The 27,275-nt window shown below is 44.5% G+C and overlaps 1 protein-coding gene across 4 annotated transcripts in view; it reads left to right on the forward strand.

Annotated features, from left to right (window-relative positions):
* The first annotated feature begins 2,030 nt into the window (after positions 1-2,030).
* The window catches only part of LOC139532120 (glycogen synthase kinase-3 beta-like), a 52,009-nt gene continuing 26,764 nt past the window's right edge, over positions 2,031-27,275 (forward strand). For all 4 annotated transcript variants that reach the window (XM_071329301.1, XM_071329303.1, XM_071329302.1 and 1 more), the window contains exons 1-2: positions 2,031-2,924; positions 23,439-23,632. In XM_071329301.1, coding sequence (XP_071185402.1) covers positions 2,837-2,924; positions 23,439-23,632 — 282 coding nt within the window. In that variant the 5' untranslated portion in view covers positions 2,031-2,836. The remainder of the gene's footprint in view (positions 2,925-23,438; positions 23,633-27,275) is intronic.

The raw sequence follows: 27,275 nt of genomic DNA on the forward strand, positions 1-27,275 counted from the left end.
CAGCCTTTTTCTAAATTTGATTTTTTTTTTTTTAACTCAGCAATCAACACACAATACCCCATAATGACAAAGCGAAAACAAGTTTTTAGAAATTTTTGCAAATGTATATAAAAAAACAAACAGACATACATTATTAAGTATTCCGACCCTTTGCTTTGAGACTCGAAATTGAGCTCAGGAACATTCTGTATCCATTGATCATCCTTGAGATGTTTCTACAACTTGATTGGAGTCTACCTGTGGTAAATTCAATTGACTGGACATGATTTTGAAAGGCACACACCTGTCAGTGAATGTCAGAGCAAAAACCAAGCCATGATCTGGGGAAGGGTACCAAAAAACTTCTACAGCATTGAAGGTCCCCAAGAACACAGTGGACTCCATCATTCTTAAATGGAAGAAGTTTGGAACCATCAAGACTCTTCCTAGAGCTGGCTGCCCGGCCAAACTGAGCAATAGGGAGAGAAGGGCCTTGGTCAGGGAGGTGACCAAGAACCCGATGGTCACTCTGCCAGAGCTCTAGAGTTCCTCTGTGGAGATGGGAGAACCTTCTAGAAGGACAACCATCTCTGCAGCACTGCACCAATCAGGCCTTTATGGTTGAGTGGCTAGACGGAAGGTACTCCTCAGTAAATGGCACAACAGCCCTCTTGGAGTTAGCCAAAAGGCCCCGACAGACTCTCAGACCATGAGAAACAAGATTCTCTGGTCTGATGAAACCAAGTTTGAACTCTTTGGCCTGAATGCCAAGCGTCACGTCTGGAGGAAACCTGGCACCATCCCTACAGTGAAGCATGGTGGCGGCAGCATCATGGTGTGGGATGTTGTTCAGCGGCAGGGACTGGGAGACTAGTCAGGATCGAGGCAAAGATGAACGGAGCAAAGTACAGAGAGATCCTTGATGAAAACCTTCTCCAGGGCGCTCAGGGCCTCAAACTGGGGTGAAGGTTCACCTTCCAACAGGACAATGACCCTTAGCACAAAGCGTAGACAACGCAGGAGTGGCTTCAGAACAAGTCTCTGAATGTCCTTGAGTGACCCAGCCAGAGCCCGGACTTGAGCCAGATCGAACATCTCCCCATCCAACCTGATAGAGCTTGAGAGGATCTGCAGCGAAGCATGTAGCGTCATACCCAAGAAGACACTATGCTGTAATCGCTGCCAACGGAGCTTCAACAAAGTACTGAGTAAAGGGTCTGAATACTTATGTAAATGTGATATTTCACTTTTTTATTTTTAATAAATTAGCAAACATTTCTTTAAACATTTTTTTTTTGCTTTGTCATTGTGGGGTATTGTGTAGATTGATGATGGAAAAAACGATTTAATCAATTGTAGAATAAGGCTGTAATGTAACACATTTTGGAAAAAGTCAAGGGGTCTGAATACTTTCCGAAGGAACACATACTGAAACAGAAGGGAGCTGTTTCGCTCGCTTGGACGCTTTCTCTGGTGAGAATCAGACACTTGCGAATTGACGGAACATTATTAAAAGAAAGCGAGAAACGAAAGGGAATGTTTTTTAATTTGTTTTATTTGGCAAATATTTGGTAAGCCTGGCTTTCTTTGGCACCCATGAATACACTCTACTGCACCATTATGTGGTATGTCGAAATACCTTTAAATACATTTTTTCTTGACAGTAGCGGCAGTAGACTACAGACATAAACGCGCTCAATGGGCTTGCGTTCTCTACACAAATTTCGTATGGATTCGCTTTGGATTGGTCGACGTGACCTCCTCGCGTCTGATTGAGCGTGCACAATTCGATATTCCCGTAGTTCAAGATTTGCGTAGAGGGTCGTCACTAGTTACCACAGTCACAAAGTCATAAACCCCGCCCATTTCTAAAATGTATTTTCTTAAAATCTGTTTTTAATCCTAACCGTATGCCTAATCATGGCCTGAAATTAAGACCAAAAAGTTATGTTTTCTTTTCATGAATCTTTACAATAGTGGCGCTTTGACTTTGTGGCTGTGCTATCTAGTGGAAATCGTGAAAAGCGATTCACCCACTCAATAGTTTAAGTAATTTGCGTTGTTTTGGTCGTAGTCTGACAAAGAGAAGTAGCAGACAGAGAAAGAAGGAATCTAAAGAGAATTTCAGATTTAGTGGAGCTGTATCATGACTATTTTCAACAAAAAAATACATTTGCGATAGTCTTTCACGTCGCCGTCAGCCAGCAAGGACTATCGACAATTGCTTCCGTGTTTATGGGGGCGAAGTTGTCACAGAAACGTCCGTGCGTTTCTTTCGGCCTAAAATCGTGAATTTTGTTCATTTGTGTCCGATTTGAATGTTGGTCGGTCTGAGACTGGGAGCCGCCATGGCTGGTGCTGTCGGATCCTTTAGTCTCCATATAAGAATATGAAGATTTGTTATTGGACCTAATATTGTTTTATTTGGGGAATCATTCAACGTAAGCAGACCTATCGTTCATGCCACTGTATGTAGCCTATTCCTGTTTACGGTTTCTTTTTTTAATGTACTGACTCAGGCCGTTATTTTATAGAATGCCTTTATAACGTTAGCCTAGGTAAGTGAAAAGAACATACAAAATAAAAGGAATGACAGATTCTTGCTGAATGTGGCTGGACGACAGCTCGAGACCTGACACAGCTGACCGGTTCGAAATTAGTTTGCTAGCGAGCGAGCTAGCTGGCTGGCTAGCTCGTGCTAGAACGATATAAGAAGAAGCAGACCTCTATCGTGGAATTGGCTACCGATTTTCTTTTAAATCGAAGACTAATAGAACGGGAAAGTCAAAACACTAATAGTACTGGAAAAAAAGTACGATTCGACTGAAGACGAAGCAGGGATATCTTGGATTGGAATATGTCGGGCCGGCCCAGAACCACCTCCTTTGCGGAGAGCTGCAAGACAGTGCCGCAGCCCTCAGCATTTGGCAGTATGAAAGTCAGCAGTAAGTATGACCATAGAACTAAACGCTCGTTTACGACAACGAAAAATCTGAAATGTTCTCTGTGCTTTTTTGTCATAATACTCTGCTGCTGCTATTATGAGACAAGGGTACATTTATTGATATATTGGAGTGGACTAGGCCTAGCCTAATTCACATTTAATACTGAAATGCCATATGGGTCCACACACATTTTCAGACAGTAACGTTACTCTCCCATTCACTGTCTAAGTCATTTGCTTAGTTAACCGTTGTCACCTAGACCCAACCAGTGCACTTAGAGCCACCGTCTGGTATTTTGCATGACGTTATTAGCATTATGTCTGGGATTATTGAGAAACGTGATCATACAAAATGTAAATGGATGGTAAGATATCATTGGGGCTTTCCAAATGATCACTGATCATATTATTAACGACCATAAAATAGCCTAGATGCAAAAGTATCTTTGCTTGTAGTGCTCAGTGTGAAAGCTAGTCAAAATGCCTCTGGCAGGAGGAGTGATCACTGCATTTGAGCCTTACCTCTACTCTAGAGATTGACCCCTTGATTTTTGGGAGTACCAAAACAATGGATTGGTGAAAGAGCTGATAGGGCATGCCTAGGGGAACACTGTCATGTCCAATCCACTCATTCCCCACCCTGCAGCTCTGAGGCAGACACACCATTGGTAGTGTTGATCGAGCTCTCTCGGGTATCGAGCAGGGTTAGGTCAGATGAAGCCCCGGGGCTGCAGAATTAATCCAGACCAGTAGACTTAAAGAGAGGACTGTCCACTGGATTGGAGAGCCTACAGTACGTACTGCAGGTCGGTTTTGCTAGACTGTTGGGTCAGGTGTGACCCACAGTATCATTGGTCTTTGCCAAAGGGTTTGTGAAAGTGGGATAAAAACCTAAAACGCTGCTTAACTTTTCTGTAGGATTCCATTGTAGCTCCATTTCATTATACTCACATCTAATGCCAATATAAGATTGCTTGGATCATCAAAATAATAACTGGCACATAGGAGCATCATCCTTTCACCAAATTAATTGATCTTCATCTAAATTCTCTATACTGGATGCTTTGGCTGCATAGGTCTACTTCTAGTAAAGCTTCAACATCTGGTAAATGAGGCCAGTTCTGACTACTACTACTATTGGAGCTTCACACACAGCCAGCCAGGTCACACAGCTCATCAGCACTTTGTTCAGCTCAATAATTGACAAGTTGCTCAGCGGATGGAGAGCTGCTGGCCCCTGCTCTGCCGTGCAGCATCAGCAGACCCCAGAAAATGGGGGCAGCACCGGGACTTTCTGATTGGTCCGCAGCATCTGGTGTGTGCCTACGTCTCTGAAGATATCCATGGTTGGTCATATGACTCCAGTCAGGTAGTCCTGACCTGCTAGTGTTTTTTAAAATGTCTGTCTACTGAAAAGCCTGGTCAACCATTGGAGAGCAAATAACTGTCTCGTTTCAACACATCGACTTAATTACATTATAAATAGGCCAAAACCAAGTTCCCATCTTTGGAGAGTCATCCTGTTTATGTGCGCACATAAGATGACAGTGGGCTATGCTCTTTTCTCTCACATCAGTGTAGACTTACAGGGCTTGACATAAACTTTTTAGCCACTTGTCCTAGGACAGATCTTTGTTTTTCTTGTCCAAAAGATCAATTCGCTTGTCCTCTTTACAAAATACAATACATATTTTTTTACCATAGAGAATCAGACAAAAATATAGGCAACACACTGCCTATTGGCTTTTTTTTAAGGCTCTCCTGGAGGATGGTTGGCCCCCCCTTGGTAGCCTATAAAATGTTGCAACATTACAATGACAACCAAGTACTTATGTTTTTATGAAATAATTCCCTCCAGGGCTCGAAATTAAGAGCGTCCCGCCATCCCTGGGACGGTGAAAAAACATGTCTACAGTCCAAAACAGACTCTGGGACAGTTATGGGACCACTGCACATATATTTTTTATAAACAGCAATGATGCTGATGCAGCAGGTCAGACCGTTTAGCTTAAAATGTTGATAAATATTTATTACTTCATATTATAAGCTCAACAATGCGCACATGGCTGTAGGCTATGCATGAATGTTCCAAAATGCAATAAGGGGGAAACACTGCGTGCGGTACGCTTTTGAGACAATCTGTTTAATGTGACAGAGATGAAAATATCCTTTAGAAATTAAGAAATAGGGGAGTTTTAAAGATGCGTCAACTAGCATGGGTTACTAATATGACTAGAATTATGCCTTTGGCTGCTGGACAACAAAATAAAGTTGATTTGAAAACCAATGGAACATGAGAAATGCTAGTTTCAATAGCATATTAATCAAGCCTTGAGACATTGTTAATTATCCTTCATTATATTTGTCAAACATGACTGGCGTTTAACTTATATTTATGTTATTAAAAGTCTCATTAAAGTTTGCCTACATTTTCTGCCTCCTTCCTCACATCAGCATCGTTTTGGACATTAGACTAGCCGATATGCATATCACCTACACTTTAAAATGTAGACATTTTTAATATGAAAAATTGATTTGAATATTATTCTGATCGGAGTAATTGTTTGATATTGTGATTTATATATATATTTTTTACAAAAATCTATATTTTTACTTGTCCCGGACAAGAGGACAAGCGTTAATGTCAAGCTATGCCTTGGTGTTTGCTTGCTTGTTTGCTGATGTACAAATTAAAGAACCTGGACAAAGATGTTGGGAAATAGCTCACCATAAGATTACCTTTTTAGCCCTCATTTGTATTCGGAGAAGACTTTGCCCCCTAGTGGTGTATTACATAGTCTATTGTGTACTAGCCAGGAGGAAATGGAAATAGGGATCTGGAGAAGAAAGCATCAGATGTAATATCCAGCTGGGGGGAGGAGGAGAAGGAGGACGTGAAGACTGAGTATGTGAGCATGGACGGATGACTGGGTGATATGCGGGTGGGTGAGGTGGCGGCATTGATCATAATTAGATATGTTCTCCATCATTTCCAAGGGAAACGTTCAGTAGGCACCAAACAGTTGAAAACGGAGTAAACCCTAATCTTGGCAGCAGGTAGCCTAGCGGTTAAGAGCGTTGGGCCAGTATCTGAAAAATCGCTAGTTTTGGAATCCCAGAGCCGGCAAGGTGGAAATATCTGCCGTTCTGCTCTTGAGCAAGCCCGTTAACCCCCAACAACAACTGCTCCCGGGCGCCGATGACGTGAACGTAGATTAAGGCAGCCCCCCCTCACTTCTCTAATTTTAGAGGGGTTGGATTAAATGCGGAAGACACATTTTTGTTGAATGCATTCAGTTGTGCAACTGACTAGGTATCCCCTTTCCCTAAAGCGGGAGGAACTTCCTGGACCTGCCCAATTTAGAAATACAAATGTTCATTTGTTTGCTATGGTGTCCTACTGAACATTAAACATGGTAATGAAGGTCAGTTGACATGCCTTGGGCTGCATTTACACAGGCAGCACATTTCTGATGGTCAGCTCTGAAAAAGATCTGATGTGAAAAAACCTGATGTGATTGGTCAAAGGACCAATTTAGTGTTAAGTTTTTTTAATACGAATTGGACTACACCGACTCACTCCCCTCAATGAAAAATAGGATTACATTTGCTGTTTATTCTCAGCAGGCTTACTACGGCCCGACTGTCACGAACATGCCAAGGGTCTTGTGACCAGTTCAGTGGGTTGTGCGTCTCCTCTGGTGTCCTGTTTCCTTCCTGTGGCTGAGCTACTGCTGCTCCGGCATCAGGGCTTCTCCCGTTGGCCTTTGGGATTAACTCCGCTGGTAAGGAACCTCAAATAAATCTATGTCCTTATTGGCGGTTGTGCCACCGGCATACGTATATTTGACTCGTGCACATGATAGTCTTGACATCAGCTAATGTAGCCATAAGCAAAGTATAGCTGAATATGCACATTACACAATGTCAAAGAAAAGGGTTTGGGAATTATTTTGGGGAGCAGTTACTGCGTTACATCCCTCAGGTGTTAAGCCCTTGGTCTCAGTGTGTGGGTTATGTCTGTGTTTATTTCACGGGATTGGCCTCACCTACAGGGCAGTATTTTGGGCTGAGTGTGTGTATGTAGCAACAGTGAAGCATCCTCCGCTTAGTGGCACGGGTGCTCTTTCCCTCCCCGTTGTGCTGAACCGCACCTTATCAGAGGGAATCACGTGCTGACTCACCGTGGCAGAGGCACTATGGCAACCTACAAACCAAGCAGTGTTAGGATACGTCCTCTCCTGGTTGTGGTTTGTGTTGGAGAAGGAATGCCAATGTGTTAAGACACATTCTCATAAAAAAAAGCTGAAATTCATAATTCCTATAAATTTCTGCCAGTTGATAGTTTGAGTATTGCTCATCAACATTCTGAATGACGGCAAAAAAAGGCTGGTTCCACCCATCTCTCACAGCTAAACTGAAAAAAGTTTAGGGAATTGGATGATAATGGCAATACTTTCTTTAAAAAAAGTAAAGGTGGCTCTGTATGAAAAAGGGTGTGTGTGTGGTGTGTGTCAGAGAGCGAGGGTGGGTGGGAAATGTGCCTGTGTTGTCACAGGCTCTGCTCTGACTCATCACATAGCAAAGTGCTGAGCCGGTATCAGGCTCCTCGTCACTCTGCTCACCTTGTTCTCCGAGGAACAGCTTTTGATCCAGAGGCCCTAATCAAACATGCTGTAAGGCAACGTTGAATACTCACACACCCACACCTACAGTAGTATCACTAACTTGTTTCAGTTCTCTTCACACACACACACACCAGCTTTTGGCAGTATTGGGCTAAGACACAAAAACACAAGCCTTTCCTTTACAGGATTGCTCAAGCAAATCAAACCCTCATTGCATTCATCCCCTCGCCACGTTGAAGTGACACATTATTCCTCGTGGATAAGCTGTTGTGTGCGATGGGCTTCACTTTCTCCCCAGTGTACTGCCCTGCTACAGTGCGTGCAGAAGGTAGACCCTTGTAATATAACAGCTAATCATATAGTGCTCAGGCCCTGCAGGCCTGCGCTCCAATCGTAATCGCATTTGTCTGTCTGTGTGAACGCATCGGTCTCAGTCTGTCTGCTGAACGTGGCGGCTGGGAACGTGGCCCCAGATATGAAGAACTGGTATTAGCAGCATCATGACGCAACTGCAAACCTAGAACAGCTTGTGACTCGCTCGCTTGCTTAGTTACTCGCTCTGCATCCTGCCCCCTCTGAGGAGTTTCCAAAGCAGCTGGCCAAGAACAAAAAAAGTATTTAGCTTTTATCCCCTGCCCTTATAAAGATTTTTAAAATGAAATCTATACTGCAGTCAATGGCAGTACTCTGTGTATGCAGGGTTGGGTAGGTTACTTTCTAAATGTAATCTGTTAGTTACTAGTTACATGTCCAAAATTGTAATCAGTAATGTAATTTTTTGGAATACCCAAACTCGGTAACGTAATCTGATCACTTTCAGTTACTTTTGGATTACTTTCCATTAGGCATTAGAAGAAGACAAAAATGATCTATCAAATGTATTTGGTGTGTCATCATAGTGGTCTTTGACTTGGGCCTTGTTTCAACGCTGAATTTAATGTCATTGAGAAATCAAAGGTGCGATAATATATTTTTTCACAAACATACTTTCTGAATTTAATCCAAGAAGTAATCTAGTTTTTCAAGTGTCTAATCTGATTACAATATTTTAGCTGGTAACGAAGCTGGTTCGTTGTTTCGTAGTGAGATTACATGTAATCATTTATTCCCCAACCCTGTATTTGTGTGAGGAGGAGGACCGTTTTGATTGCGAAGCTTGTTTTCAAGAACTGAGTGACCACATGACAGCTGTGTCTCTGAAACCAGATCTCTATCATTTCCAACCTAAGAGCATCATGTGTTGTTTGCGTCGCCTGCAAGTCTGTGTGAATAGTTCTCTGCTTGCATTCCTCCCTGCGTACATTTGATAATGTGCATCTGGGTAGTGTATCGACTCAGTGTTGATAATTGTAGCCAGTGTGATGTTATGATGATAGTGTACAGAAGGAAATGAAAGGCTTTGATGTAGCTGTTGACGTGGGCCGAGCCTCTGGTCCCTGTAGGGAGGGGAAATGGCTCACCACCAGCCAGGCTCTGGAATGTGCGAGGAAAATGTAGCTATCTGTGCTCAGGAGTCGGTACTACCGGGAACACATTACATGAGTTCTGCAATCCAAGAGGTTTCGCATTACCTTTCCATTACACAACTCTGAAAAATGTCTAATTAATAGTTGTAAGATGCCTGGCTTTCATGTGTAGTTCATAGCAGAATGTTGGGCATTCTATGGAAAGTGTATCAGTGACATAACAATTTCAAACATAATATTTTCGTAGTTTTAACCCCAATGATGATTAATGGGGGGGGATGACATTAATCTGAAGGTATCAACATAATATGGCAAAAAAATCCTGTGACACTGTTTGAGACAGTCCTGTATCTCTGTCTGTTCAGCAAGAGGTAATTTTTCTCTCTGGATTTAAGACAGTCTAAACTAAACCTTTCCAATCTAAGCCTTAAGGGTGTCCCACAACAAGGGGTGTAAACCTGTTGACAGAGCAATAATACTAAACCCTTTGTTCAGGAATGGTACAGAGCTCTATCTGGTCAAGTCTTTCCATGTTTTCTGTGGGGCTGACCCTCCATAACCCACATCCTAGCCCTGATTTAGGAAATGGGAAGCCGTCAGTGTTAGGGGCCAGTCAGTCAGTCCCTTATAGGAATGAAGGGAGGGTTGGGCTGTCAGTAGACCAGGGCTCTCCAACCCTGTTCTTGGAGAGCTACCATCCTGTAGGTTTTTTGCTCCAACCCTAATCTAGTGCACCTGATTCTAATAATTAGCTGGTTGATTTTATTTATTTTATCCCCCTTTTTCTCCCAAATTTTGTGGTATCCAATTGTTAGTATCTTGTCTCATCGCTAAAACACCCGTACGGGCTCGGGAGAGACGAAGGTCGAAAGCCATGCGTCCTCCGAAACACAACCCAACCTAGCCGCACTGCTTCTTAACACGGAAGCCAGCCGCACCAATGTGAGGAGGAAACACCGTGCACCTGGCGACCTTGGTTAGCGTGCACTGCGCCCGGCCCGCCACAGGAGTCGCTGGTGCGCGATGAGACAAGGATATCCCTACCGGCCAAACCCTCACTAACCCGGACGACGCTAGGCCAATTGTGCGTCGGTCCACGGACCTCCCTGTCGCGGCCGGCTGCGACAGAGCCTGGGCGCGAACCCAGAGTCTCTGGTGGCACAGCTAGCGCTGCGATGCAGTGCCATAGACCACTGCGCCACCCGGGAGGCCTAATTAGCTGGTTGATTAACTGAATCAGGTGAGTTACAACTGGGGTTGGAGAGCGAACCTACAGGAAGGTAGCTCCCTGGGAACAGGGTTGGAGAGCCCTGCAGTAGACCATTGAACTAATGGATCTGGTCATGTGATCAAATCAAATGTTATTTGTCACATGCGCCGAATACAAGTGTAGACTTGACCGTGAAATGGTTACTTACAAGCCCTTAACCAACAGTGCAGTTCAAGAAGAAGAAAATATTTTCCCAAGTAGACTAAAATAAAAAGTAATAATAAAAGTAACACAAGAATTACAATAACAAGGTTATATACAGGGGCAACCGGTACCGAGTCAGTGTGCGGGGGTACAGGCTAGTTGAGGTAATCTGTACTTGTAGGTGGGGGCGAAGTGACTATGCATAGGTAACAAACAAACACAGCGAGTGTACAAAAGGGATGCGTGGAGGGGTCCATGTAAATTGTCCGGTGGCTATTTTATGAATTGTTCAGCAGTCTTATGGTATGGCTTGTGGGTAGAAACCTGTTGAGGAGCCTTTTGGTCCTAGACTTGGCTTGCCGTGCTGTAGCAGAGAAAACAGTCTATAACTTGGGTGACTGGAGTCTCTGACAATTTTATGGGCTTTCCTCTGACACCGCTTATTATATATATATAGGATATATTCTATCCTGGATGGCAGGAAGCTTGGCACCAGTGATGTACTGGGCCGTTCGCACTACCCTCTGTAGTGCCTTACGGTCAGATGCCAAGCAGTTGCCATACCAGGTGGTGATGCAACCTGTCAGGATGCTCTTGATGGTGCAACTGTAGGACCTTTTGAGGGTCTGGGTACCCATGCCAAATCCTTTCAGTCTCCTGAGGGGGGAAAAGGTTTTGTCGTGCCCTCTTCACGACTGTCTTGGTATGTTTGGACCATGACAGTTCGTTGGTGATGTGGACACCAAGGAACTTGAAACTCTCGACCCGCTCCACTACAGCCCTGTTGATGTTAATGGGGGCCTGTTCGGCCCGCCTTTTCCTGTAGTCCATGATCAGCTCCTTTGTCTTGCTCACATTGAGGGAGAGGTTGTTGTCCTGGCACCACACTGCCAGTTCTCTGACCACCTCTCTATAGGCTGTCTGACCGTTGTTGGTGATCAGGCCTACCACTGTTGTGTCGTCAGCAAACTTAATGATGCTGTTTGGAGTCGTGTTTGGCCACGCAGTCGTGGGTGATAAGGGAATACAGGAGGGGACTAAGTACACACCCCTGAGGTGTCCCAGTGTTAAGGATCAGCGTGGCAGACGTGTTGTTGCCTACTCTTACGACCTGTGGGCGGCCCGTCAGGAAGTCCAGGATCCAGTTGCGAAGGGAGGTGTTTAGTCCCAGAGTCCTTAGTTTAGTGACGAGCTTCGTGGGCACTATGGTGTTGAACGCTGAGCTGTAGTCAATGAACAGCATTTTCACGTAGGTGTTCCTTTTGTCCAGGTGAGAAAGGGCAGTGTGGAGTAGAGGTCGATGATTTTCAACGCCGATACCGATTATTGGAGGACCAAAAAATGCCGATACTGATTAATCGGACGTTTTTTTTAATTATTATTATTTGTATTTTGTATTTTGTAATAATAAATATTATTATTTTAAAAATGTTACAATTTTTTATGTAATTTAAAAAAATAAATATATATTTGTAATAATGACAATTATAACAATACTGAACAAACACTTTTATTTTAACTTAACCTTTAGGGGCCACGGGTGCCGCTAGCGGCACTCCTCCCACATTCCATTGAAAAGGCAGAGCGGCAAATTCAAAAAATACATTTTTTTTAAATATTTAACTTTCACACATTAACAAGTCCAATACAGCATATGAAAGGCAGACATCTTGTGAATCTAGCCAACATGTCCGATTTTTAAAATGTTTTACAGGGAAGACAAAATATGTAAATCTATTAGCTAACCACCTTAGCAAAAGACACCACTTTCTAACACCAATCAGTTTTTACGTCCATCACCAGCTATCACTAATTCGACCAAATGAAGATATATATATAGCCACTAACCAAGAAACAACTTCATAAGATGACAGTCTGATAACATATTTATTGTATAGCATATGTTTTTTTTTGAAAAATGTGCATATTTATGGTATAAATCATAAATTACATTTCAGCTACAATCAGAAAGCAGCCATAACATTTACAGACACCAACATCAAATACCTAATTACTCCTCATAAAACATTTCTGAGAAATACATACTGTGCAGCAATTGAAAAACAGGATTCTTGTGATTCCAGACAATATTTCCGATTTATTAAATGTTTTACATCGAAAACTAAATGTAGCGCTAAATTAGCATAGCCACGCCAGACAGACACACTTGGGCGCGCGCGACCAGTTGACATGCACGACAGATATATGAAATAACATTATAAATTTGGTCTTACTTTGGCTGATCTTTCATCAGAATGTTGATAAAGTTGTCCTTAGTCCAGAAGAGTCGTTCAATCCATTCAGAATGGCAACTTTCCATCTTCATTTAGCAGGGGTACTAGTCGAGTGGCACGGATCTCTCCAACGTAAACAAAGTAAACATTACGGAACACGGCAAAACTCCCGAAAAAATTCAAATAATCTGATTAAACTATATTGAAAAAACATACATTACGATGACATGGTCTCATTTATCAAATCAAATCCGAGCTGGAGATAGTTCACATCCAAAACGGCAGCAAAACAAAACATGATATCTCTCCCAAGTCGCGCGCTTCTGACTTCCTGAAATTGACGGTCACGTCAAAGAAATAGGTCTTATTTCACGTCAGAACAGATAAACGCAAGATTTCTCCTCTGACGTCCTCTTGACACCCAGAGGAAGGCGTACGAGGTGTGTTTCGGGTCATAGGTGGCATGACCATGTATAGGCAGAGCGTTAAAGCGAGCATAAACATCTTGCATTTTACTTCCTGGTCGGGGAAAGTGCTGCCAAAGGACTTGTGTTCCACTCAGAGAAAAAATTAAATCGGTTTTAGAAACGAGAGACTCTTTTCTATCCAATAGTATTAACAATATGCATATTGTAAGAGCAAAAATTGATTAAGAGGCCGTTTGAAAATTTGCACATATTTTCCAGTTTTTCCAATACGCCCCCTATAGCCCAAACAGGTTAACTTCTTGGCGCACAGATCCCGATTACGGGATCATTTTCCTAAACAACCGCTGAATTGCAGAGCGCCAAATTCAAAAATAATACAACAAATATTTATAATCATGGAATCACAAGTGAAATATACCAAAACACAGCGTAGCTTGTTGTTAACTTCTTATGGCTGCAAGCCCGGTGTCGGTACACATATGACAACAGCCAGTCCAAGTGCAGGGCGTGAAATTCAAAAGATATTTTTTAGAAATATTTAACTTTCACACATTAACAAGTCCAATACAGCAAATTAAAGATAAACATTTTGTGAATCCAGCCAACATGTCCGATAAAAAAAAAAAAAAATGTTTTACAGCGAAAACACCACGTATATTTATGTTAGCTCACCACCAAATACAAAAAAGCACAGACATTTTTCACAGCACAGGTAGCTTGCACAAAACCAACCAAACTAACCAAGAACCAACCAAACTAACCAAGAAACAGCTTCATCAGATGACAGTCTTATAACATGTTATACAATAAATCTATGTTTTGTTCGAAAAATGTGCATATTTGAGGTATAAATCATAGTTTTACATTGCAGCTACAATTGGAAATAGCACCGAAGCAGCTAGAACAATTACAGAGACCAAATTGAAATACCTAAATACTCATCATAAAACATTTATGAAAAATACATGGTGTACAGCAAATGAAAGACAAACATCTTGTGAATCCAGCCAATATTTCAGATTCTTTAAGTGTTTTACAGCAAAAACACAATATAGCATTATATTAGCTTACTACAATAGCCAACCACACAACTACATTGATTCAAGGCAACAGTAGCGATAGCGACAAAACCAGCAAAAGATATTAATTATTTCACTAACCTTCATAAACTTCATCAGATGACAGTCCTATAACATCATATTACACAATACATATATGGTTTGTTCGAAAATGTGCATATTTAGAGCTGAAATCCGTGGTTATACATTGTGAAAACGTAGCAAATATTTTCCAGAATCTCCGGATATATTTCTGACACTCACCTATTCTGACCAAATAACTAATCATAAACGTTACAAAAAAAATACTTGTTGTACAGCAAATGATAGATACACTAGTTCTTAATGCAATCGCCGTGTTAGAATTCTAAAAATAACTTTAGTACGACATGCAGCTTACGTTATAGCGAGACAGCGCCAAAAATCAAGGCGGGAAACACAACACATTTGACAGAAATAGGAAATAACATCATAAATGGGTCCTACTTTTGTTGAGCTTCCATCAGAATCTTGCACAAGGGGTCCTTCGTCCAGAACAATTGTTGTTTGGTTTGAGAATGTCCTTTTTCCCTCTCGAATTAGCAAGCAAAACTTGCCAAGTGGCGCGAAGCTGTCCATCGTCACCAAACGCAGAGAACGGAACACTCCAAAACTCCCGAAAAACTTTCAATAATCTGATAAAACTATATTGAAAAAACATACTTTACGATGATATTGTCACATTTATCAAATAAAATCAAAGCCGGAGATATTAGCCGTCTATAACAAAGCTTTTCAGAAGCCAATGCTGATGTACTTCCTGCGCCTTCCTGAACAAAGGAATTTGGGGTCATGTCATTCTAAGCTCTCTCTTTTGACCATAGAAATAGCTATACACTCCATTTCACCTCTCACAGCCTATTGACATCTAGTGGAAGGCGTATGAAGTGCATGTATACTAATAGATTTCAAGCAAATGATTAGGGAGGCCCTGGAACAGAGCCTCGATTTCAGATTTTTCACTTTCTGACAGGAAGTTTGCTGCAAAATGAGTTCTGTTTTACTCACAGATATAATTCAAACGGTTTTAGAAACTAGAGAGTGTTTTCTATCCAATAGTAATAATAATATGCATATTGTACGAGCAAGAATTGAGTACGAGGCCGTTTGAATGGGCACCTTTCATCCAAGCTACTCAATACTGCCCCTGCAGCCATAAAAAGTTAATCCACCTATCGTGTCAGATTTTGAAAATATGCTTTACAGCGAAAGCAATCCAAGCGTTTGTGAGTGTATCAATCACTAGACAAAACAGTAAGAACAGCTAGCCCCAAATTAGCATGGTCACGAAAATAAAATTAATCGCTTACCTTTGATAATCTTTGGATGTTTGCACTCACGAGACTCCCAGTTACACAATAAATGTTATTTTTGTTCGATAAATATTAGTTTTATAACCAGAAACCGCCATTTGGTTTGCGCGTTATGTTCAGAAAACCACAGCCTCGTTCCGTTCCTGAAAGGCATACGAAAATTCCAAAAAGTATCCATAATGTTTGTAGAAACATGTCAAAAGTTTTTTATAATCAATCCTCAGGTTGTTTTTCTATCAGATAGATATCATAATCGCTAATATTTCAACCGGACGGTAACCTATTCAATAAAAGAGAGAAAGAAAATGTCGAGCTACCCCTCTTGCGCGCAGGAACTAATCAAAGGACACCTGACTCGGTTTGAAAAATCTCACTCATTTTTCAAAATAAAAGCCTGAAACTATGTCTAAAGCCTGGTCACAGCCTGAGGAAGCCATTGGAAAAGGAATCTGGTTGATACCCCTTTAAATGGAAGAGGGTCAGGCAATGAAACAGGGATAAAACAATGCACTTCCGGGTTGGATTTCCCCAGGTTTTCGCCTGCAAAATCAGTTTTGTTATACTCACAGACAATATTTTGACAGTTTTGGAAACTTTGGAGTGTTTTCTATCCTAATCTGTAAATGATATGCATATTCTACGATCTGGGCCTGAGAAATAGTCCGTTTACCTTGGGAACGTTATTTAAAAAAATAATAATAAATAAATCTGGCCCCTAGCGTCAAGAAATTAAGGGCCTTTTGCTCTAATGTGCTTTGCTCTGTCTCCTTTCAGACCCAGGGATGAGTACGGGGGTGGTGTTAGAGGATTTACCACAGGAAGAGGTGTTGAGGCCTACACCTTGGTGTCGGGTTTCTCTTTTGACATTTCGAGGATAAACAATAGTCACTGACTGTAGACACTGTCAAACGCATTAGGATAATGAACACTCTCGTCAAATCTGTAATCTCTGATTGTCAGTCTTTAACTTCAGTGATCACCATTATAATCAACGTTGTCCTCATTACAATTCCATCCCCATGCAGTAGTAACATGGTGTCAGGCTTCCGGTTGGGTGCTTGTTTTCTGTGCATGTGTGTTCAGAGGAGGAGGAGATGCCTAATTTGGCAGTACTCTCTGCTCTGTCCCTCCCTTCCCCGTCAGGCTTTGGCAGCTCTGACATTTTGCTCCACTTTCCTGCTACTCAGCAGAGAAAGGGAGGAAGTGCGTGACCTGGAGTGGTCTGACCCGCGAGACCAATTTCCCATATATTCTACCGCATTACGAGCTCAGTGGCTTCCTACATAAGAGATGCAGCGTGTTCAGACAGGATTGGCACATTGATAATGTGTATTTAACATTTTGTTAAAACTCTAGTATTTCCTCTATCCCTTGACTTCTGACCCAGGCGGTAGCAACGCTGTAGAGAGTGCAGAGTTCAGTGCTGGATCCCCCGACGTAGCTGTTGTGAAATTCTGCTGCTGCAATGTCTCTTCCCTCGTCAAGCTTCTGCAGTAGCCAAGGCAGTAATATCAGAGGTCAGTGTTAGAGGGTCATAAGGGCACCCTGTGTGTGTGTGTGTGTGCACACCACAGCGATATGTAAGTGCTGGTTGTAAAACAGATTGCAGGGTGCTAAGAGGTCAGTGCTACACCAACACTCATACAAGGTATAATCAGTAATATATAGGCCTAGAGCTAAATCTTCAAAGTATGGAGTGGCCATTTTAAAGCGACTGGAAAAAAGAATCCCCCTGTATTTAACAAACCATCAAGCCCACTCCCCTACGTTCCTTGCAAGATCTGAGATGATAAATGATCTCTAGGTAATTGGTGAGAGTGGCTGCCAGGTCAAGGTCATGTTCATTAGGACTCGCAACTGGAATGCTTTAAAACATTTAGCCAGAGAAAACAATTAGGCTTTTTTTTTTCTTATTGAACATGTCCAGGTAGTCTCTCCTTGTTCCAGAGTGTTTTCTATTTATTCCGTTTTAGTGTCTAATGGATACCCAGGACTAATATTTTCCAAGCAAGTCATGGATTTTAAACTTCCCCGCGTGTCTTCCTTGCAAAAAGGTGGCGTAGAAAGGCTCAATGGTAATAATGGATCTCCTCCATTTCTCATGTTGCTAATTCCTATGCAGGGGGACTCTGTGAAGTCACTCATGGACAGAGCTCCAGCTGTTCTTGTGAGATCTGTTTTTTCATTCTTTATGTTTCAAGACCAAACTCCTTCGTCATATCATTCACTTTACGGAATACTTCACCACTGGTGTCTTTCATTCTCTTCATGCCAATTGGAATGTGGCATGACTATTGCATGCCTACTGCCTGGTATGACAACTGCTCGGCCTCTGACCGCAAGGCACTACAGAGGGTAGTGCGAACGGCCCAGTACATCAAGCTTTCTTACATCCAGGACCTCTATACCAGGCGGTGTCAGAGAAAGGCTCCAAAAATTGTCAGACTCCAGCCACCCTAGTCATAGATTGTTCTCTCTGCTACCGCACGGCAAGCGGTACCGGAGCGCCAAGTCTAGGTCCAAGAGGCTTCTAAACAGCTTCTACCCCCAAGCCATAAGACTCCTGAACATCTAATAAAATGGCTACCCAGACTATTTGCAGTGCCCCCCCTCACCCCCTCTTGACAACAGAGAGTAGCAGTGGTGTAATCTATTCATAGTCACTTTAATAAATCTACCTACATGTACATATTACCTCCAAATATCTGGTTCCCCCACACACTGACTCTGTATCTTTACCCCCCACCCTGTATATAGTCTCGCTATAGTTACTTCACTGCTGCTCTTGAATTACTTGTTACTTTTATCTCTTATTCTTATCTGTATTTTTTAAACTGCATTGTTGGTTAGGGGCTCATATAATTAAGCATTTCACTGTAAGGGCTACCTGTTGTATTCGGCGCATGTGACTAATACGATTTGATTTGATGGGGCATGCTGGTGGAGTTTGCTAGCAGCGATTACAGCCTTGAACCCGCTGTTCCATTGTCGTCACTTCCTCTTGAACTTGCAGACGTGTTGCTGTGCGTTTTGTTGCCAACCTTACTTTGCTAGCTGACAACTTTACGTTTTTTACTTTTTAATTACCGTTTCTATTTTTAGTTTTTCCCTCAACTTTTTCACTCCGGACGCTTTATCTGGACATGGTTCGTCAGCACCTTCAACAGCCGAAGCTAAGTAGTAACATTAACATGATGCCTTCTAATTGCAGTCACTGTACTCATAATATACAGGAGAATGATCGCCTTATGGCGAGGATAGCTGTGCTGCAAGCCCAGCTTCAGACGCAAGGGTAATTTCAGTGTAGGAAAGGATGAAACAGCGTCTGTGCCACCAGTAAGTACAGATAGTAACGTTAGTATAAATCCCCCCACACAGTCCCCGCAGCCGGACAACTTTCTCATGGCTTCTGGAGGGAAATGCTGTAGGAATGCTCAACTGGTGTCGCTTATTCAGCCGACAAACTTTCAACCGGTTTTCCCCATTAAGTAGCGAGTCGGAGTCTGAGGCCGAGTCTTCTTGTCTCTACTCCTCCTGTTACGGGGTCAGAGACGCCGAAGCTTCCCACTATTAGCTCTGACAAATTGAAAACCCTAGTCATTGGCGACTCCATTACCCGCAGTATTAGACTTAAAACGAATCACCCAGCGATCATACACTGTTTACCAGGGGGCAGGGCTACCGACGTTAAGGCTAATCTGAAGATAGTGCTGGCTAAAGCTAAAACTGGCGAGTGTAGAGAGTATAGAGATATTGTTATCCACGTCGGCACCAACGATGTTAGGATGAAACAGTCAGAGGTCACCAAGTGCAACATAGCTTCAGAGTGTAAATCAGCTAGAAAGATGTGTCGGCATCGAGTAATTGTCTCTGTCCCCCTCCCAGTTAGGGGGAGTGATGAGCTCTACAGCAGAGTCAACTCAATCGCTGGTTGAAAACTGTTTTCTGCCCCTCCCAAAAGATAGAATTTGTAGATAATTGGCCCTCTTTCTGGGACTCACCCACGAACAGGACCAAGCCTGACCTGCTGAGGAGTGACGAACTCCATCCTAGCTGGAGGGGTGCTCTCATCTTATCTACCAACATAGACAGGGATCTAACTCCTCTAGCTCCACAATGAAATAGGGTGCAGGCCAGGCAGCAGGCTGTTAGCCAGCCTGCCAGCTTAGTGGAGTCTGCCACTAGCATAGTCAGTGTAGTCAGCTCAGCTATCCCCATTGAGACTGTGTCTGTGCCTCGACCTAGGTTGGGCAAAAATAAACATGGCGGTGTTCGCCTTAGCAATCTCACTGGAATAAAGACCTCCTCCATTCCTGCCATTATTGAAAGAGATCGTGATACCTCACATCTCAAAATAGGGCTACTTAATGTTAGATCCCTCACTTCAAAGGCAGTTATAGTCAATGAACTAATCACTGATCATAATCTTGATGTGATTGGCCTGACTGAAACATGGCTTAAGCCTGATGAATTTACTGTGTTAAATGAGGCCTCACCTCCTGGTTACACTAGTGACCATATCCCCCATGCATCCCACAAAGGCGGAGGTGTTGCTAGCATTTACGATAGCAAATTTCAATTTACAAAAACAAAAATGACGTTTTGGTCTTTTGAGCTTCTAGTCATGAAATCTATGCAGCCTACTCAATCACTTTTTATAGCTACTGTTTACAGGCCTCCTGGGCCATATACAGCGTTCCTCACTGAGTTTCCTGAATTCCTATCGGACCTTGTAGTCATAGCAGATAATATTCTAATTTTTGGTGATTTTAATATTCATATGGAAAAGTCCACAGACCCACTCCAAAAGGCTTTTGGAGCCATCATCGACTCAGTGGGTTTTGTCCAACATGTCTCTGGACCTACTCACTGCCACAGTCATACTCTGGACCTAGTTTTGTCCCATGGAATAAATGTTGTAGATCTTAATGTTTTTCCTCATAGTCCAGGATTATCGGACCACCATTTTATTACGTTTGCAATCGCAACAAATAATCTGCTCAGACACCAACCAAGGAGCATCAAAAGTCGTGCTATAAATTCTCAGACAACACAGATTCCTTGATGCCCTTCCAGACTCCTTCTGCCTACCCAAGGACGTCAGAGGACAAAAATCAGTTAACCACCTAACTGAGGAACTCAATTTAACCTTGCGCAATACCCTAGATGCAGTTGCACCCCTAAAAACTAAAAACATTTGTCATAAGAAACTAGCTCCCTGGTATACAGAAAATACCCGAGCTCTGAAGCAAGCTTCCAGAAAATTGGAACGGAAATGGCGCCACACCAAACTGGAGGTCTTCCGACTAGCTTGGAAAGACAGTACCGTGCAGTATCGAAGAGCCCTCACTGCTGCTCGATCATCCTACTTTTCCAACTTAAGTGAGGAAAATAAGAACAATCCTAAATTTATTTTTGATACTGTTGCAAAGCTAACTAAAAAGCAGCATTCCCCAAGTGAGGATGGCTTTCACTTCAGCAGTAATAAATTCATGAACTTCTTTGAGGAAAAGATCATGATCATTAGAAAGCAAATTACGGACTCCTCTTTAAATCTGCGTATTCCTCCAGTGCTTAGCTGTCCTGGATCTGCACAGCTCCGCCAGGGCCTGGGATCGGGAGAGACACTTAAGTGTTTTAGTACTATATCTCTTGACACAATGATGAAAATAATCATGGCCTCTAAACCTTCAAGCTGCATACTGGATCCTATTCCAACTAAACTACTGAAAGAGCTGCTTCATGTGCTTGGCCCTCCTATGTTGAACATAATAAATGGCTCTCTATCCACCGGATGTGTACCAAACTCACTAAAAGTGGCAGTAATAAAGCCTCTCTTGAAAAAGCCAAACCTTGACCCAGAAAATATAAAACAACTATCGGCCTATATCGAATCTTCCTTTCCTCTCAAAAATTTTAGAAAAAGCTGTTGCGCAGAAACTCACTGCCTTCCTGAAGACAAACAATGTATACGACATGCTTCAGTCTAGTTTTAGACCCCATCATAGCACTGAGACTGCACTTGTGAAGGTGGTAAATGACCTTTTAATGGCGTCAGACCGAGGCTCTGCATCTGTCCTCGTGCTACTAGACCTTAGTGCTGCCTTTGATACCATCGATCACCACATTCTTTTGGAGAGACTGGAAACCCAAATTGGTCTACACAGACAAGTTCTGGCCTGGTTTAGATCTTATCTGTCGGAAAGATATCAGTTTGTCTCTGTGAATGGTTTGTCCTCTGACAAATCAACTGTACATTTCGGTGTTCCTCAAGGTTCCGTTTTAGGACCACTATTGTTTTCACTATATATTTTACCTCTTGGGGATGTCATTCGAAAACATAATGTTAACTTTCACTGCTATGCGGATGACACGCAGCTGTACATTTCAATGAAACATGGTGAAGCCCCAAAATTGCCCTCGCTAGAAGCCTGTGTTTCAGACATAAGGAAGTGGATGGCCGAAAACGTTCTACTTTTAAACTCGGACAAAACACGTAGCGTACGTGTAGTTCACCTTCACACCCCTGGGCCAGACTACACTCAATCATAGGACCTACTGAAGAGATGAGTCTTCAATAAAGACTTAAAGGTTGAGACTGAGTCTGCATCTCTCACATGGATAGGCAGACCATTCCATAAAAATGGAGCTCTATCGGAGAAGGCCCTGCCTCCAGTGACCGTAGCGTATGTGTAGGTATGTACGGCAGGACCAAATCGGAGAGATGGGTAGTAGCAAACCCATGTAATGCTTTGTAGGTTAGCAGTAAAACCTTGAAGTCTGCCCTAGCCTTTACAGGAAGCCAGTGTAGAGGCTAGCACTGGAGTAATATGATAGAATTTGGGGGTTTTAGTCAAGATTCTAGCAGCCATGTTTAGCACTAACTGAAGTTTATTTAGTGCTTTATCCCGGTAGTCGGAAAGTAGAGCATTGCCTAACCTAGAAGTGACAAAAACATGGATGAACTTTTCTGCATCATTTTTGGACAGAAAGTTTCTGATTTTTGCAATGTTACGTAGATGGAAAAAATCTGTCCTTGAAACAGTCTTGATATGATCATCAAAAGAGAGATCAGGGTCCAGAGTAACGCCAATGTCCTTCACAGTTTTATTTGAGACGACTGTACAACCATCAAGATTAATTGTCAGATCCAACAGAAGAGTTCTTTGTTTCTTGGGATCTGGAACTAGCATCTCTGTTTTGTCTGAGTTTACAAGTCAAAAAATGTGCGGTCCTAAAGCAGTGCAATCTAGTATTGTCTGGTGCTCTTTGGGTTTGTGTTGAGGTCCACGGCCAGGTGCCAGCCATAACGGTAGGTTAGAAGAGCCCTTACGATCTGCAAACAATGAAGGCTTAGGGCCAAGCGGGATGGGTAAAGAGTGATTTGGGACCGGCTGTTAGTGTTCGTCTTGGTCTGTCAACTCACACCTCCAGTAGACTTTCATTTTCATGTTGTCAAAAGTTGCGATGTGCAGTTTTTGAATTGGAGCTGTTATGTGGGGAAACATTTGGTGCCTGCAGCGCTGCTTCAAAATAGGAACAGTACTAGGAAAGTGCTTAGCCGTTTGCAGTGCACCCACCCACACATTATCTTAGACTAAAATTACATCCTCATTTTCACAACAACCTTTACGCCTATACCTTTTATCCTTCTACTGTACTTTCAGGCTGTCGTCATTACGGTGTTTGCCAGAGCCCGTTAACATGGGTAGCCCTGTAATTTCCTAGGAAATTACTCATAGCTAAAAAGTGGGTTAGTACAGCTTCCAATTTCTGGCTTACAGGCTTCAGTCTGAGCCTACGTCTGGAGATGCAGTGACGAGAGAGGATGAGAAATGTTACAGGAGCTTCTTGGTGTAAAGACTGTGCAGCTGAATGAGTTGTCCTATACTGCATCTCTTGTGTGACATTGCTTATCATCTTTCTTTCTCTCAGGAGACAAAGACGGCAGTAAGGTGACCACAGTTGTAGCGACCCCAGGCCAGGGCCCCGACCGGCCGCAGGAGGTCAGCTATACAGACACTAAGGTCATCGGCAACGGCTCGTTCGGCGTGGTCTACCAGGCTAAACTGTGTGACTCCGGGGAGCTAATAGCCATCAAGAAGGTTCTGCAGGACAAAAGGTTCAAGGTGAGACCATTTCACTGCAGAGACGAGTACATCAGAGTATTTATTTGTATTTTTATGAGTTCTTGTTGCACCGTGTGTTTTTGAGTAACGACGGTTCTTTGTCTTGAGGTCATTGAGTCGCTGTCAGTATGACGTCACTGAAACTAGATCCCTAACTGGAGTCTCACATTAAATGGGCTCACATTTTTACTGTCATTCGACTGAAAACACTAGGTTTGTCAGGTCACTTACCGCTGTGAGACTGCTCTGTCATGGTGATCGTAGCCTGCCGTACCACACTGATAGGCGTTTGGTTAATCATCCTGGCAGTCGGCCTGTGCATGATGCCCTAGTCCCCAGTGATGTCATGTCTCGTGAGAACACGCCCCTTCCTGTTGGAGCTGAAATGGGGCGGAGTCTCGTCCCTCCCTAGTCCAGCTTCAGCTCAAGCATTGAGTTGATGAATAGTTCATATCTTCTTCTCTTCTAAAGGAAACTCAACCCATGGATTTCCTCAGACTGACGTAACTGTGTTAATAAACAAGTGCTGCAATAGCTGCACAGTGCCAGTGTTTGAAGTAGCTTATGTGTCTCTGTGGGTAATTTGCTCCCTGTTCAGATATCACTGACATGATTTGACCCTCATTCAGTTATGGCTGTCACTGTTTTACAACAATCTATGATAGTTTTAGCTGGCCTAAATTAACCATGTGTGGGCTTCTAATTTAAGACAGTGACAGTGTGCCAAACTCAGACTAGATATTCAGTTTCTTATCTTGAATGTTTCACTAGCTGTGTGATGGACACACATGGTTGTGTTTTAGCTGTTTCCCAAATCTCTCCTCGAGTACCCCTTGCCATTCCACTTGTTTGATCTATTCTAATACTAGCACACCTGATTTAACCAACCAGGTGTTGAACCAGGTCTCGCTCGCTCCTCTCTCGCTTCTCTCTCTCGCTTCTCTCTCGCTCGCTTCTCTCTCGCTCGCTTCTCTCTCGCTCGCTTCTCTCTCGCTCGCTTCTCTCTCGCTCGCTCCTCTCTCGCTCGCTCCTCTCTCGCTCCTCTCTCGCTCGCTCCTCTCTCGCTCGCTCCTCTCGCTCGCTTCCTCTCGCTCGCTTCCTCTCGCTCGCTCCCTCTCGCTCGCTCCCTCTCGCTCGCTCCCTCTCGCTCGCTCCCTCTCGCTCGCTCCCTCTCGCTCGCTTCCTCTCGCTCGCTTCCTCTCGCTCGCTTCCTCTCGCTCGCTTCCTCTCGCTCGCTTCCTCTCGCTCGCTTCCTCTCGCTCGCTTCCTCTCGCTCGCTTCCTCTCGCTCGCTTCCTCTCGCTCGCTTCCTCTCGCTCGCTTCCTCTCGCTCGCTTCCTCTCGCTCTTCTCCTCTCTCGCTCGCTCGCCTCCTCTGTCGCTCGCTCGCCTCCTCTCTCGCTCGCTCGCCTCCTCTCTCGCTCGCTCGCTCGCTCGCTCCTCTCTCGCTCGCCTCCTCTCTCGCTCGCCTCCTCTCTCGCTCGCCTCCTCGCTCGCTCGCCTCCTCGCTCGCTCGCTTCCTCTCGCTCGCTCGCTCGCTTCCTCTCTCGCTCGCTCGCCTCCTCTCTCGCTCGCTCGCCTCCTCTCTCGCTCGCTCGCTCGCCTCCTCGCTCGCTCGCCTCCTCGCTCGCTCGCTCGCTTCCTCTCTCGCTCGCTCGCTCGCTTCCTCTCTCGCTCGCTCGCTTCCTCTCTCGCTCGCTCGCTTCCTCGCTCGCTTCCTCGCTTCCTCTCTCGCTTCCTCTCTCGCTTCCTCTCTCGCTTCCTCTCTCGCTTCCTCTCTCGCTTCCTCGCTCGCTTCTTCTCTCGCTTCCTCGCTCGCTTCCTCTCTCTCGCTCGCTTCCTCTCTCTCGCTCGCTTCCTCTCTCTCGCTCGCTTCCTCTCGCTCGCTCGCTTCCTCTCTCGCTTCCTCTCTCGCTTCCTCTCTCGCTTCTTCTCTCGCTTCCTCGCTCGCTTCCTCTCTCTCGCTCGCTTCCTCTCTCTCGCTCGCTTCCTCTCTCTCGCTCGCTTCCTCTCTCTCGCTCGCTTCCTCTCTCTCGCTCGCTTCCTCTCGCTCTCTCTCTCTCTCTCTCTCTCGCTTCCTCTCGCTTCCTCTCTCTCGCTCTCTCGCTTCCTCTCTCTCGCTCTCTCGCTTCCTCTCTCTCGCTCTCTCGCTTCCTCTCTCTCGCTCTCTCGCTTTCCCTCTCTCTCGCTCTCTCGCTTTCCCTCTCTCTCGCTCTCTCGCTTCCTCTCTCTCGCTCTCTCGCTTCCTCTCTCTCGCTCTCTCGCTTTCCCTCTCTCTCGCTCTCTCGCTTTCCCGCTCTCTCGCTCTCTCGCTTTCCCTCTCTCTCGCTCTCTCGCTTTCCCTCTCTCTCGCTCTCTCGATTCTCTCGCTCTCTCGATTCTCTCTCTCTCGCTTTCTCTCTCTCTCGCTCTCTCGCTTTCTCTCTCTCTCGCTCTCTCGCTTTCTCTCTCTCTCGCTTTCTCTCTCGCTTTCTCTCTCTCTCTCTCTCTCGCTCTCTCGCTTTCTCTCTCGCTTTCTCTCTCGCTTTCTCTCTCGCTTTCTCTCTCGCTTTCTCGCTCTCTCGCTCTCTCGCTTCCTCTCGCTCTCTCGCTTCCTCTCGCTCTCTCGCTTCCTCTCGCTCTCTCGCTCTCTCGCTCTCTCGCTTCCTCTCGCTCTCTCGCTCTCTCGCTCTCTCGCTCTCTCGCTCTCTCGCTTCCTCTCGCTTCCTCTCGCTCTCTCGCTTCCTCTCGCTCTCTCGCTCTCTCGCTTCCTCTCGCTTCCTCTCTCGCTTCCTTTCTCTCTCTCTCTCTCTCTCGCTTCCTCTCTCTCTCTCTCTCTCGCTTCCTCTCTCTCTCGCTTCCTCTCTCTCTCGCTTCCTCTCTCTCTCGCTTCCTCTCTCTCTCGCTTCCTCTCTCTCGCTTCCTGTCTCGCTTCCTCTCTCTCTCTCTTGCTTCCTCTCTCTCTCTCTTGCTTCCTCTCTCTCGCTTCCTCTCTCTCGCTTCCTCTCTCTCTCTCGCTTCCTCGCTCTCTCTCGCTCTCCCGCTTCCTCTCTCTCTCTCGCTTCCTCTCTCTCTCTCGCTTCCTCGCTCTCTCTCGCTCTCCCGCTTCCTCGCTTTCTCTCGCTCTCGCGCTTCCGCTCGCTCGCTTTCTCTCTCGCTTCCTCTCTCTCTCGCTCGCTCTCTCTCTCGCTTCCTCTCTCTCGCTCTCTCGCTTCCTCTCTCTCGCTCTCTCGCTTCCTCTCTCTCGCTCGCTTCCTCTCTCTCGCTCGCTCGCTTCTCTCTCGCTCGCTCGCTCGCTTCCTCTCTCTCGCTCGCTCGCTTCCTCTCTCTCGCTCGCTCGCTTCCTCTCGCTCGCTTCCTCTCTCTCGCTTCCTTTCTCTCTCTCTCTCTCTCGCTTCCTCTCTCTCTCGCTTCCTCTCTCTCTCGCTTCCTCTCTCTCTCGCTTCCTCTCTCTCTCGCTTCCTCTCTCTCTCGCTTCCTCTCTCTCGCTTCCTGTCTCGCTTCCTCTCTCTCTCTCTTGCTTCCTCTCTCTCTCTCTTGCTTCCTCTCTCTCGCTTCCTCTCTCTCGCTTCCTCTCTCTCTCTCGCTTCCTCGCTCTCTCTCGCTCTCCCGCTTCCTCTCTCTCTCTCGCTTCCTCGCTCTCTCTCGCTCTCCCGCTTCCTCGCT

This window comes from Salvelinus alpinus, chromosome 10, assembly GCF_045679555.1.
Source record: "Salvelinus alpinus chromosome 10, SLU_Salpinus.1, whole genome shotgun sequence".
In the NCBI taxonomy this organism is placed as follows: Eukaryota; Metazoa; Chordata; class Actinopteri; order Salmoniformes; family Salmonidae; genus Salvelinus; species Salvelinus alpinus.